The 14,640-nt window shown below is 44.1% G+C and overlaps 1 protein-coding gene across 1 annotated transcript in view; it reads left to right on the top strand.

The window, feature by feature from the left end:
• sema4ba (sema domain, immunoglobulin domain (Ig), transmembrane domain (TM) and short cytoplasmic domain, (semaphorin) 4Ba) overlaps positions 1 to 14,369 on the top strand; it is a 520,834-nt gene extending 506,465 nt beyond the window's left edge. Inside the window, exon 15 of the mRNA XM_060923501.1 lies at positions 12,777 to 14,369. Coding sequence (XP_060779484.1) covers positions 12,777 to 12,778 — 2 coding nt within the window. The 3' untranslated portion in view covers positions 12,779 to 14,369. The remainder of the gene's footprint in view (positions 1 to 12,776) is intronic.
• The last annotated feature ends 271 nt before the right edge of the window (positions 14,370 to 14,640 follow it).

Genomic DNA, 14,640 nt, shown 5'->3' with positions numbered 1-14,640 from the left:
AGTTTACATTAGGAAAATAGATGCTAAAAGGCTAAAGTCTCTGCAGTGCTACACTGGTCAGATGATGAAGGAAGCCCGCCATAGTACAAATGGCACCCAGAAAACTAACTGAAAATTTACCTTTACCTTGAATTTACCTTGATCACATAAAGTGATCAAGGTAAAGTGATCCTGGCTCCATGGATGTCATGGAGCCAGGAAGTTTTCTCTTACTTATGGTTAATCCCCCTGCTTCAGAATTGGGTCAGTGTGGCTTTTAAATACACTTAAATGTATTGGCATTCACTGCTTCTTCAGACAAACTATTCCAGTGAGTAACAACTCGTTGGGAGAAACAATATCTCCTAAGCATCAAAATTTTGCCTTTGCTTAATTATGCTGTTGCTGTGGTCTCTTGTTCTCAATCTGTTCCCTTGCTTGAGTTCAAAGTAGTTCTCCGGGTCCAACTTATCAATGCCGTGCATAATCCTGTAAACCTCTAGTAAGTCAGCCCTTACTAGACTTTGAGTGACATAAGACCTGTAGCTTTTAGTCTATCTTGATAATCCATATTATTCAATCCTTCTATCATCCTAGTAGCTGTCCTTTGGACGTTCTCTATATTATCTACAGCCTGCTGTAGAAAGGGTCTCCATGTTTAAACACAGTAGTCAAGGTGGGGTCGCACTAGGGTTTTATACAGCCCCAGTATGTTTTTCATACTCTTATCCTCATACATCCTTCTTTTTATTCCTAGTATTTGGTTTGCCTTCTTTACTATACTAGCCACATGTCTGTTAGGTTTCAATGTCTCATTTATAGAACCTCTTACTCTTCAAATATTACATCGATGAGTTTGTCTCCCATGAAGTAGTCATATCTTGAATTTTTGATACCAATGTGCATTACCTTTCATTTCTGGGTGTTAAACATCGTCTGCCACTCCAAACTCTACTCATACAGCTTTTGAAGGTATTCCTGGAGGTTAAAGGCTTCCTCCACAGTAGCAACTCTTCTCAGTCGTTTGGTGTCATCAGTGAATTTCAGAACACTGCTGGCTAAACCTTCGTCGACATCATTGACAAAGATGCTGAACAGGATTGGGCCCAAAACTGAGCCCTGGGGCACTCCGCTAATGACATTCAACCAATCTGACATCGTCCCACCAATCACCACCCTCTGCTTCCTATGTGCCAGCCATGCGCCGATCCAACTACAAGTCCTCTGACCAATGCCATGCACTTGTAACTTCATTAGAAGCCTCTGGTGGGGGATTCTATCAAGCACTTTGCTAAAATCTAAGTACATCTACTGGAAATCCCTGGTCCACATACTTTGTAACCCCCTCTTAGAAGACTAACAGGTTTGTCAGACATGAGTGCCTGTGTCTAAAACCATGCTGCAAATCTTGTAGGCCTCTAGGTGACACACAATAGCATCCCTGAGTTATATACTCAAACTTTGCTGCAAACTGAAGTTAAAACTCACTGGGTGGTGATTTCCAAGAAGATTTCTCAAACCTTTTTTATAAATCAGTGTAACATTTATGTATCTCCAGTCCTCTGACACACTGGCCTCCTCCAAGCTTTTCCTGAAGATCCTGCCAAGTGGTGAGCTGATAACACTAGCCATCTGCTTCAATACCACTGGATGCATCATGTCAACTCCTGGGGCTTTATCAGGTTTTAATGCTATCAATTTCTTCAATAATATTTCAGGAAACATGTCCACCTCATTCAGCATTTCCTCTCTACTTCCATGAAACAACAGTAGTGGTTCAGGGAGATTTTCTAATAACTCCTGAGTAAAAACCGATGAGAAGAAATCATTGGGCATACCAGCACATCTGGCATTGTCTGTTACTATGTCACCATTTTCGTCTGTCAATGCCTTCTCCTTCACAGCCATCTTGCTTCATGCATACTTATAAAAATGCCTTCAGGTCCTTCTTAATATTTTTAACTAGTTTTCTCTCATACTACTTCTTTGCCTTCTGCACTTCTTAGGTGGCCTCATTCCTAGCTCTCTTGTAGGCAAGGTAGTCCTGGTATGACTTTGTTTGCTTCTGCCTCTGCCAAGCCTTTAATCTGTTCTTCCTTGCTTCCCTAATCTGTTCTTCTCTTTTATATTCCACCATAATTGTTTATTCCTTCTCTTCTTCCACACCTTCTTTGGCAGAAACAACTTCACTCCATCATTCATTCTTGTTATAAAGCCGTTCCACATCACTTGGTCCCATTTAGTCTTGTTAAGGAATTTCCTCATGCCAGCAAAATCTGCATTCCTATAGTCGTAATATTCCTCTTTCCGTATTTTAATGTTCACTTTGTCAAATCAAATGATACAATATTATGATAACTTGTTCCAAATGGTTCTGATACTTCCACTCTATCATCATACTAGCCTCCGATGTAAAACCTAGGTCAAGAATATTATGCCCCTTGGTTGGCTCCTTAATGTGCTAGCAATCCATAGTGAGGTCTAAAAATTTCCTATCCTCTTCCTGAGCACACAGTAGGCTCCAGTCTATCATTTGATGATTAAAATCCTCAAACACTGTTGTGCTCATTACAAGCTCTTCTTAAGTTGTGTAGGGCATTTTCCTGCTCCTCTGTAGATGAAGGGCTGTGCCTTTTAATTTTATTCCAAACTGTTTATGTTGTGTTTGTTAAACTGGGACCTTCATCTGCATTTATAGTATTTTTTACAGTAAATCAAACACCCTCCTCCTCTACTAGCCTTCCTCCTGTCATTTCAAAAAATTTCATATCCATCCATTTGCATATCCATCCATATCCGACCTCTGGCTGTCTGGAATCATGTCTTACCTCCTGGGTTCTTTTTGCTATGATTCCTCGGGTTTTAACGCCACTATTTGCCATTTCCTGATGACCAAGTGTTTTTCACTGTTGTTGCGCCTTCTCTTCAATTCCTGCCTTAAGTGGCAGTCAAGCTCACGCTCCTTCTTCGTCATATCCGGCCCAATAAATACATTCCTAAAATCTTGTTTGTTCCTCAATTTCTTTGCATTTCTAAGTACCTTTCCCTTCATATTTCTGTCCCCAAGTGTTGCCACTGTTAGTCTCTTTCTGCCAGGTACTGGTTTACTTGGTATCCTACTAGCTGAAACTATATTAATATCATCCACCTCCAGAACAGAAGTACGTGTTCAACCTTTTCACCTACATATTCCCCCTGCTGACTATCATTATCACCATCAGATTCATCATCCCTATTGACTGTTAATTCCTGCTATGTCACATTAGTTAAAGATGTTTTTGTCTTGCCTCTCTCTCCGTTATCTCATACAACTCCTCCCTCACAGCCTCACATACCTTTTTCCTAAAGTCACCTTCCAACTCTATCTTATGTACTTTCTCTGATGAGCTGAACACTAAAGTTGATAGATTATCATGTTTAGCTTTTAGCCCCTGCATAAATATAACATTTAATGTTTTAGGGTTGCAAGTCTTACAGAACCAGTGAAACTGTTGTCCTTGTCTCATCTCATTATCTCTAGCCGCTTTATCCTGTTCTACAGGGTCGCAGGCAAGTTGGAGCCTATCCCAGCTGACTACGGGCGAAAGGCGGGGTACACCCTGGACAAGTCGCCAGGTCATCACAGGGCTGACACATAGACACAGACTGTTTCACACTCACTGTTTCACATTCACACTCATGGTCAATTTAGAGTCACCAGTTAACCTAACCTGCATGTCTTTGGACTGTGGGGAAAACCGGAGCACCCGGAGGAAGCCCACATGAACGCGGGGAAAACATGCAAACTCCACACAGAAAGGCCCTCGCCAGCCATGGGGCTTGAACCCAGACCTTCTTGCTGTGAGGCGACAGCGCTAACCACTACACCACCGTGCCCCCCCTGTTGTCCTTGTTCTATAATAAAATCATATTGAGCAGCAGTAACTTTAGCACAGTCTGTATGGAACCAGCCAGTGCAATACTTGCAGCATAATCCTTTCTGGTGTGAAGTCACATTTTTCTTACATACTCCACATTTGTTACTGGAAGGATCCAGTGGTCCTGGATCCTTGCTCTCTAGCAGTTGATACCTGTAATGCGGCTGTGACAAACCAGATGCTCGCAGGTTAAGAATAAACTCAAGGTTTTAATAGACACAGTGAGAGAAGACAATGTATAATAATCAGGCCAGGTCAATACCGGGAAATCCAACAAAGTAGTGAGGGCTAGACAAATCGAGGTCATGAAATGGGCAATAGTCCAAGAACTGGAAATCAGGAAAACACAGGCAAGATAAACACAAGGGCTAGGCAAATCGGAGTCGAGAAACAGGCGAAGATCAAGAAACCGCGAAGCAAGAGAAACGAGCAGATAAACACAAGGGCTAGGCAAAAAGGGAAGAAACTAGAAGGCAAAAAGGGTCATACATGGAAACAGAAATATAAACGCTCAGTAGGCTCATGGAAATGTGGAGGCAATACTGTGCAATGAACAAAACAAACAGAGAATATATAAAATAATGTATAAATACAGACATAAACAAAAAGGTACAGGTGATGACAATTAGAACTCAGGGGAACCACTCTTAGGAAGTGGCTCCAGGTTGGCTGATGGAGTGCACATGGTCGTGTCAGGTTTGTGAGTGGGATTGTGGGAAGTGGAGTCCAGAGTGTTAGGGCTATGGGCCCGGGAGCGTGACAATATAAACCTCCCCCCCCCAAGGAGGCCGAGGGATGAAGCAACTACGATGACCACCACCCACGTTGCCAGGAACACTCCTGATCAAGCCATCAGAACTGCCACGGTGCTGGACAGAGAGTCGTCGCCATCGACGACCTCTGGGATCACTGCTGCGTGGACTGCCAGGAGGGCTGGACCCATGGCTCCTGGGACGGCCCCTAGGCCAAGGCGCAGGCTTCTCTGGATTATGTTGATGGAACTCCTCCACCAGCCCCGGATCTAGGATATCTCATGCAGGAACCCAGTTACGCTCCTTGGGCCCATAGCCCTCCCAGTCCACAAGGTACTGCAGAGTCCCACCTCTTCTTCTGGAGTCCATCAACCGGTGGATAGTATACACCGGGGTACCTTCTATGTCCACCAGAGATGGGGGTGTGACATCAGGTGTGGCCTCGTCCAATGGACCTGGGACAACAGGTTTCAAGAGAGACAAATGAAAAGAGTTAGAAGCATGGTAATGCACAGGCAGATCCAATTTGTATGTAAATTCATTGATTCACTGGAGAATTTTGAATGGTCCTATGAATTTGGGTAACTTTCTACCTCCCTCAGGAAACCTGAAGTCCATGGTCGATAGCCACACTCGGTCCCCAGGGAGGGTCCTAGGTGGGGTGTCCTAGATGGCAGTCCACCATCCTCATGTCGGTGGAGGGCGTTCTTGATCTGCTGATGGGTCTGTTCCCAGACCTGCTCGCTCCATTGCATCCAATTGTCCACGGCCAGGTTGTCATAGGGTGTGGCTGACCATGGCATTAAGGGTGGATGATAACCCAGCATGCACTGAAAGGGTGTGAGGCCTGTAGCAGAGCTGATTAATGAGTTTTGGGCTATTTTGGCCCAGGGCAAATAGTCCGACCAATCGGCTGGGTTTTCGTGACAGTATAGTCTCAAAAACTTTCCCAGTTCTTGGTTAACCCTCTCACATTGACCATTAAACTGGGGGGGTGATAACCAGAAGTGGAGATGACGTTAACCCCCAGTCTCTCAAAGAAAGCAGAAGTGAGGTGAATTGGGGCCCTCGGTTGGACACGATATCTTCTGGGATACCAAATAGACAAAACATATGATTAAAAAGGGTTTCAGCTGTCTGAAAGGCAGTGGGTAGGCTAACGAAGGGAACAAATCTCACTCCACGTGAGAACCTATCTACAATGGTCAGAATGACCGTGCAAGTCTGTGAGGGGGGAAGGTCAGTGACAAAGTCTACTGCTATATGTGACCACAGACAAGAAGGGACAGGCAAGGGCATGAGTTTACCAGCAGGGAGGGTTTTGGGTGTTTTACATTTAGAACAGGTGGTGCATAAGGAGACAAACCTATGGATATTGGATAACATTCTCCCACCAATATCTGCCAGGTAATAACTGGCGTGTCACCAGGATGGCCAGATGACAGACAGGAATGGGCCCAGGTAACTTATCCCTGCATTGAGTGGGTACATATTTACTTCCTACCGGACAGGACTCCAGGATAGGAGTGACAGATAGTTCTCGGTTGATCTCGTCATCTATTTCCCATCTAATGGGGGCAACTAAAACGGATGGGGATAGTACATTGACTGCCTCCAAGGAGGCTTTGGGACTGGGATATATGCGAGACAGCGTGTCTGCTTTAGTATTACGGGTACCAGGGCGATAAGAGATGGAAAAATTGAACTGGGAAAAGAAGAGGAGCCACTGGGCCTGACAAGGATTGAGCCATTTAGCTGACTGTAAATATTCTTGGTTTTTATGCTCTGTTAACATGAGGAAGGGATGCGTCACTCCCTCTAGCCAATGGCACCACACTTTGAAAGCTAATTTCATAGCCAGCAATTCTCTATCCCCGATACTGTAATTATGTTCGGTAGGGGTCAGTTTGTAGGAGTAGAAGGCGATGGGATATAGTTTACAGGGGTCACCTATGCACTGGGACAGCACCACGCCAGTACCTAACTTAGAGGCATCCACCTCCACCACAAAAGGCTGAGTGGGATCAGGATGCTTCAGGATTGGGGCAGAGGTGAAGGCTACCTTGAGGGCTTTGAACACCTGTGCCCGGGGATTCCACAAGAATCTCTTGGTCTTTCTCTTCAATAAGGTGGTAAGGGGAGCTGCGAGACTGCTGAAGTTATGAATGAATCGACGGTAGAAATTAGCAAACCCAAGAAATCATTGCAGCTCTTTTATGGATGTACGGACGGGCCAAATCTTTATGGCTCTCACTTTCTCATCGTCTATAGCGACACCTTCTGGATTGATGACATAACCTAAGAAGGAGGTAGAAGGGAGATGAAACTCACACTTCTCTCCTTTAACAAACGACTGATTTTCAAGCAGACGCATGAGGACGGAATGAACATGACGAATATGGGTTTCAAGATTCAGGGAGTAGATCTTGATCAATGACATATTTGCCAAGCATGTCCCGGAGTACGTCATTAACAAAAGCCTGAAATACAGACAGGGCATTGCGCAACCCAAAGGGCATTACCAAATACTCAAAGTGCCCCTTAGTGGTGAGAAATGCTGTTTTCCATTCGTCACCTTCTTTTATATGGACTAGGTTATAAGCGCTTCTTAAATCAAGTTTTGTAAAGATATGTGCTCCACGAAGTTCTAGCGCTAAGGGAACTAAGGGCAATGGGTAGGAATATGGTTTCATGACTTGGTTTAACCCAAGATAGTCAATGCAGGGCCTAAGTCCCCCATCTTTCTTGCTGACAAAAAAGAACCCTGCAGCGGTGGAGGAAATAGATGAAACCCTGTTGTAAGGCCTCCTGAACATACTCCTCCATAGTTGTCTCCTCTGCCTGAGTAAGTGGGTAAACCCTAGATTTAGGTGGGACTGCACCATCTAGTAACTCAATAGAACAGCCATATTCTCTATGAGGGGGAAGTTTGGTAGCATTCTGTTTACTAAACACTTCTAGCAAATCACTGTATTCGGGGCGCATGGAAACTGTGACATTGTCATTGGGGCTTTCTATATTGGTAGACTACACCAGAGCTGTGGGAAGCGTGAGACAATGATCATAACAGTAACTGGACCAAGAGTATTTCCTTGTCTAACCAGGATATGACAGGGTTATGTTTTCTGAGCCAAGACAAACCTAAAATAATTGCATACTCACAAGCATTTATTACAAAAAAGTGAATCTTTTTAGAATGCAAGGCACTGGCAGTCATATTAATGGGTTTTGTGACCCAGGTAACAAGTCCCTCTGGATCTCCATCGACAGCAGTCAGTCTCAGTGGTGACTCCAGTGGCTTCACAGGAATCTGGAATTCCTCCACCAGCTCGGCATGGATAAAATCTCCCTCAGCTCCAGAATCAATTAGTGCTGAAAACACACAGACAGACTGGGGGTAGTTAACTGTCACAGGCAGGAGGAAGGACTTGAATTGGACTTAGACCTCATCATAGCACAGAGACAGCTCTGGTTAAAGTAGTAAACAAAGTAATGTTAGCATCTGATCAGGGCTGTGTCTCGCTGCTTGTGTTGCTTGACCTTAGTTCAGCATTTGATACCATTGATCATTCCATTCTTCTGGATAGACTAGAAAATGTTGTGGGAGTTAAGGGAACGGCCCTCTCCTGGCTCAGGTCTTATTTAACTGATCACAATCAGTACGTTGATTTTATATATAATATATATAAACCTCTGGGGGTGATATTATTCATAAACATTGTATTAGTTTCCACTGTTATGCTGATGACACACAGTTGTATGTTTCTGCAAAACCAGATGAGAGAAACCAGCTTAATAGAATTGAGGAATGTGTGAAGGACATTAGACACTGGGTGCTTATTAACTTCCTTCTGTCTATTGTTAAAAGCGCTAAACAAACAAACTTGATATAGGTTTTAGTCAGCAAAAGCCTGGAACATAAATTTGCAAACAGATTTAACAGTGAATTTGTCCTGAACAACATTCTGCCTGGACATGGTTTGTACAAGCTTGTTCACGGGCTTAACTAGATGACCAAATTTGACCTGACCTGTGTTTGTGCATTAGAATGACCTCAGGGCATGAGTGAGGTCTGGTGTGCAGAGTGTCTGATGTATTGTCAGTCTGTCTCAGTGGCGAGAGCAGGGTCTGGCTGTCTCATATTTGCTGGTACAGCTACAGGGTCAGAATCACAAGTCACAGATCTGTCACGTGGTCCTTAGGTGAGAACAATGCGTCCTGAGGCTCAGAAATCAAGCTCATCATGTCATTAACAGCTGCCTCCCACAGACTTGGTTCAGGGAACTGTGTAATCCATTCTATGGTTCTCTTCTTAGAGTACACAGGTTCTGGATCAGTCAAGGGGCCCTGTTGCTCTCCCACAGTCACAGGCGAGTTTCTGTCACTTTCAGTGTCAAGGCAGTCACTAGCCACACAAAGAATCTTGCTTTCGCTCTCTCAAACATGGTCTCTCCTGACTCTCCTACAGTTCCCAGCAGTTCCTGGGGCTGAGGATTCTGTGTCAGGCATGGATGAGGCAAAATCAGACATTTCACATGTGTCTGCCACAGGGAGGAAATTGACCAGCAACAGCAGGTTCCTGTGACTCACCTTCTCCTATCCAGTGATTGTGTTGCAGATCCTGTATGTGTGCATCTCTGTGTTCATGTCCACTATAGTGTAGATGGTCAATTTCCACAGTTCAGCAAGCTTCTTTTTGCCTCTTTCCTTTCTGTTGGCACTGTCACCAATTTCAATCTTTGATCCCTTCACTGTCCTGTTTTAGAGCTGAGCATGTTTCATCTGCTCTTTCACAGCATGGTCTTGGGCGATCGCCATCACTTCTTTCAGATCATTGGCCAGGTATGCACATACTTATAATAATTCGTCACTGCAGAGTCATGAAGGACAGTGTGAAAGAGGACATCAGTGGGTAGGTGGGGGACCCAGCCAAACATGAGGTAAAAACCCCTTCATCTAATGGGCTGTGCAGTTATAAATGTCAGAGTCTGTAAGCGTCATGGCCAGTCAGCTTTCTCTTTAGGGGGCAAATCACGCCACCCAAGCTCCAATTGAACCTTTCCACACTCCCATTTCCCATCAGATGGTAGGGGGTCATGTGCGATTTCCTGACACCTGAGACCCTGAGGAGCTCGCTTATCACCTGACTTTCAAAGTTAGCACCCTGGTCACTATGGATCCTTTCTGGGAATCCAAAGACACAAAAATACAGGTCACAAAGAACCCTCACCACCTGCTTAGCTGCCTGAGCCATCCTTGTTAAATGGTCTGTTATCACCAAGACATCAACAGACTTGTTTCTGGAATCTTCAGCCAACCAAGAGTCAATACAGATCAGTTCAAGTGACCTGGTTGATGTTATACTTTCCAGGGGAGCCTGTCCCTCAGACTTGACAGTCTTGCTGATGATGCATTGCTGACAATGATGAACGTAGTTTCTCAGGTCTCTGTTGAGATTTGGCCAGAAAAGCCTCTGTCGCATCCAGCTGAGGTTCCTGAACTGAGCTTGATGTCCAGCTCCATCATGAGCTCCTTGCAGAACCTCAGTCTGTGAGTCAGGGACAACATACTGAAAGCACTTTGCCTTGGTTTTCTGGTCTCTTGAAATCCTGTACAGCACACCATTGCTCACAGTGAGCCTATTCCAGTGCTTTAAGTATCTTGTGGCAGAGACCGACTCTTTAAATCTTTCTCTCCTTGAAGGTCTTTGATGCCTCTCAAGATAGAACAGAACATGAACTGCTTATCACAGAGGTCCTTTTCAATGGAAGCAGGTAAGGTGTCTAGCCCAACTAGACAACTGAGGTTCCAACTGAGGTAGGAACTGCAACACCGCAACAGCACAGGCCCTCGGACCAGCATCCCACTCAGTGTGCGACTGTAGTACAGCAGATGCATCCTCCATAGCAACAAACTGAGTAGTTCTGCTGGGTAGTTCTTTTGGGACTGAGATCATGACTTGCTGGCAAAAGCAATGGGCCTGGCTTGTGTTTCACCCTCTTGAATGTGGGCACAGTACCTATGCCATCCAAGGATGCATCAGCTGACAGCATGGACACTGTGAAGCAATGAATCCTTCAGGCTTTCAAAGGCCTGTTCCTGCTCTGGTGTCCAGTCAGATACACACAGCTTTCTGCATGACAGTTTGTTTTTATGTTGTTTGCCCTTCCTCTTCACACCCTTCAGCAGATCAAAGAGTGGCTTGGCAATGGCAGAGCATTAAGTGCTGATAGTAGTTAATCATCCCTAGAAAGGACCACTTCTGGGACAGGGTCACACCATCAGGTTCCATGAGGTCAGTTCTTGTCATGTTCATGATGTTCTCGACCTTACTTGGGTCTGTAGAAATGCCACTCTCATTGACAATGTGCCCGAGAAACTTTACTGACATCCTGAGGAAAAAGCACTTTTTGGGGGCCAACTTCAAGTTATGGCTATGCAGCCTGTCAAACACCATCTGGAGGCACACCAAGGCAGTCTCCTCATCAGGTGATAACACCAAGAGATCATCCAAGTAGCATAGCAGACTCAAATAGTTTTGGTCCCCAAAAATGCTGGTCATGATGTGCATAAAGCTCCCGGGACTGTTGCACAGGCCCTGCGGCACATGGCTATACTCATACAGGCCCAGGGGAGTGGCAAAGGCTGAGTACTTCCTGTCATCCTTATGGAGTGGCATGTTGTAGAAGCCGCTGGTTAAATCCATTGCGCTGAAGAAGCAGTTGCCTCCCAGCACTGCCAAACAATCTGCCTGGTAGGGAAGGGGGTGAGCATCCTTCAGTGTCCTTTTGTTCAACCAGCAAAAGTCTGTCTAGATTTTTTCCCCCCACACAAGCACCAATGGTGATGCATATTCACTGGTTGATTTTCTGATAATCTCTTTTTCCTCCATTTCACTCAGCACTTGGCGTAGTTGGTGTACTGGCCAGGGGCAACTCTCCTGTACAGGATCCTGAATGGTTTGCTGTCTGTCAGGTGTATGCAGTGTACAAAGCCCTTCTCATCACCACAGTCAAGATGGTGGCATGAGAAGACATCATATTGCAAAACAAGATCAGCCAACCTCTTACAGTCCTCTGATACCTCTCGAGTCTTCAAATATGTTTGCATGAACACCCTCCTGTTAGCATCTTATGGGGCTGATCAAGAACCAGTGCTGCTGGTTCAGGTGGAAGGCAGGCCAACACCGATGATGGTTGACACTGGAGCAACTTACACTTGTGTAAGCGCAAATTATGCCTCACATCTCCCCAAGTCTGGTAAATTTGTGAAGAAACGCAGCTAATTCCGATGACAGCTCCAGTAAGTCTAACTGCAAATAACAAGAAAGTAAAAATTCCAATCTCAGTCTCAGAACACACTCCAGTAAATTTGCTTGGAAGAGATGCATTATGGGCACGGTGGTGTAGTGGTTAGCGCTGTCGTCTCACAGCAAGAAGGTCCAGGTTCGAGCCCCGTGGCCGGCGAGGGCCTTTCTGTGCGGAGTTTGCATGTTCTCCCCATGTCCGTGCGAGGATGTGATTCTTCCGGAATTCCGGATTTTCAGGCATAAAAATGCGACCCTCGTGAATCATGCAAATTCGTTTTTTTTTGGGGGGGGGGGTAGAACCACATTATCCATAGGCAACTCCAATGAGCCACGTGTGCGCATAATAACCTACCCTAGGTTAAGCGGTACTAATAATAATAAAAAAAAGCCCATTATGCATAACGCAAGAGTAACCTTTATGTGACCCAAGTCAAGTAATGTAAGATGCATGCGTGTTAGTAGTTTTTTTTTTTAGGGAATAAAAAAGTGGACGGAGTTGTTAGCATGCTAGCTAGCTGGGTTGTGTGTACCATCCGCAGTCACAGGGAATGGTGGAGAGAGTAAATGGAACTCTTAAGGCTAAGCTGATTATTTGTGCTAGTGCCAAGTTAAAGTGGGTAGATTCATTACCATTAGCACTCATGAGTTATCGTATGCAAGTAAATAGAAACACACACCTAACCCAACATGAAATGCTCACTGGAAGACCTATGCGCCAGTTCCATAATTGGAACTTTCAAACAAACAACTGCAGATGGAATTGAAAGAACACAAGGCAATTAACTACTATGCAAAAAAAATCCCATTATATATTCACAGGAACAAAGCAGAGCACCAGTATCAGCGATGGAACCAGAAAATCCAAAGTGGAATGAGCCAAGAAAGGTGGTGGTAAGAGTAACTCCAATGGGTGTTCAGATGTAGAGAAGCACTATATGGTTTCATTTTAACCATTTTCTGGAGTTTCTAGACAGACTTTATCAAGAGATCAACCAGAAGATGAAGGAACATCTGAAGATACAGAAGGTGAAGCTGATGAGGAAAGACCCTCAAACTCTGGAAATGAAGAGGAGTCTGCCAAGTGTTTGCATGAGAGTGTTGCCAAGTGAACAACTAGAGAGAGACTCCCAAGAGAACCAGAAGAACTATGAGAAGACCCAGATGAAGACAACACAGACACCAGAGAACCCAACACCCTAGCTATGAGATTAAAATGAATGGAAGGTAGAATTCAATGCAAGGCATGAGATCCAGGAAATGTTTGGGGGAAAAGGATATCAGGTCTCAACAGAAGGGAAGAGGCGGTATATAGTAGACTAAAATTGGGTCACACAGGTCTTAATGGCACTCTACGGTTAATAGGGAAGAGTAATGGTTTATGTAGTGAATGTCAAGTTCTAGAAGATGTAGTTCATGTTGTATTTAAGTGCAATAAATACACAGAACACAGACAGCAACGGGGAGAAAGAGAGGCTGATAATGGAATAGAAAACATCCTTAAGGAAGAAGGAATGCAGAGAGATAGGATCAAATCCCTATTTATTTTTCTTAATGATACAGGTTTAATTAAAAGGATCTAGGATCCTTTTTTTTCCCCCTCTCTCTAAACTTCAGATAGCCATGATAGTCTGCCAAGTCCCTTTACACACTCCTGTACAGTAGGTGGCGGTATGCACCAAAGAGATGTGATCCGCCAATAAACCAAAGAAGAAGAAGAAACTTTGCCAGAACGTCTCGCTTTGCTTCTAGCCATTTCTGTGCCTCTATGTTTAATGGTTGTTTGCTCAAGCTCATTTTTCTATTTCATGGTTTTTGCACTAAGGGTTTATTCTAGTTCATGGGTTTTTTTTTTTTGCACTAGGGGTTTTTCTCTTGTTTTTGTTTTTTTGCCCTAGCATTTTTGTCCTTGTCTGTTTCGTGTTTTCTGTCTCTTGTTATCTGGATTATTTTTGCCATTTGTTTTTGTCCTGTTTGTTTACCCTTATGCCATGCCCTTTTCCCTGGATGAAATCGCTCCATTTATTTGATTATTGTCTGCTTGTGGATCCTTATCTCACCACACCTCCATGACCCCTAACAATGAACATGGTTAGTATGATGATAGTGTAAAAAGATCAAATACATGAAAATCCATGCCTTAGAAAGATGTAACTTGTCAAATATACTCCAATACATACCGTATGCTCCAATACACTCATTTCACACAAAATCAGTGTGTGCTGGGAAGCGCCTGCTTTAGGTGCTGAAACGGCTGTACAGAGACCCTCACGGCGTTCCTTTGCCAGAAAAGCTGTTTAATGTAATCAGAGAATCACAAAGTATGTTCTACAACGCTGAACAGCTGAATTTTGTTGATAATTCAGGTCACAGATTGTACATGAAAACATGGCTAGTATTATGATAAAGTGTTAAAAGCTCAAAAACATGAAAATCCATGCTAAGAAAGTTGTTACTTGTCAACTACGCATCAATAAAGTATTTTCACACAAAATCAGTCTGTGCTGTGTATCTCTTGCTTTAGACACTGAAAAGGTTTTGAGTCACTCATGGCGCTCCTACATCAGGAAAGCTGTTTAAAGCCCTCAGACACAAAGTACTGCATGTTCTACACCACTGAACAGCTTCTTTTCACGTTATTTTGTTGAAAAAAGTCAGATATGATTTTACATGTAAACACGACTAG

Source organism: Neoarius graeffei, chromosome 6 (assembly GCF_027579695.1).
Source record: "Neoarius graeffei isolate fNeoGra1 chromosome 6, fNeoGra1.pri, whole genome shotgun sequence".
NCBI lineage: Eukaryota > Metazoa > Chordata > Actinopteri > Siluriformes > Ariidae > Neoarius > Neoarius graeffei.
The sequence above is the reverse complement of the archived record's forward strand: the minus strand, read 5'-3'. Positions and strand labels throughout refer to the sequence as shown.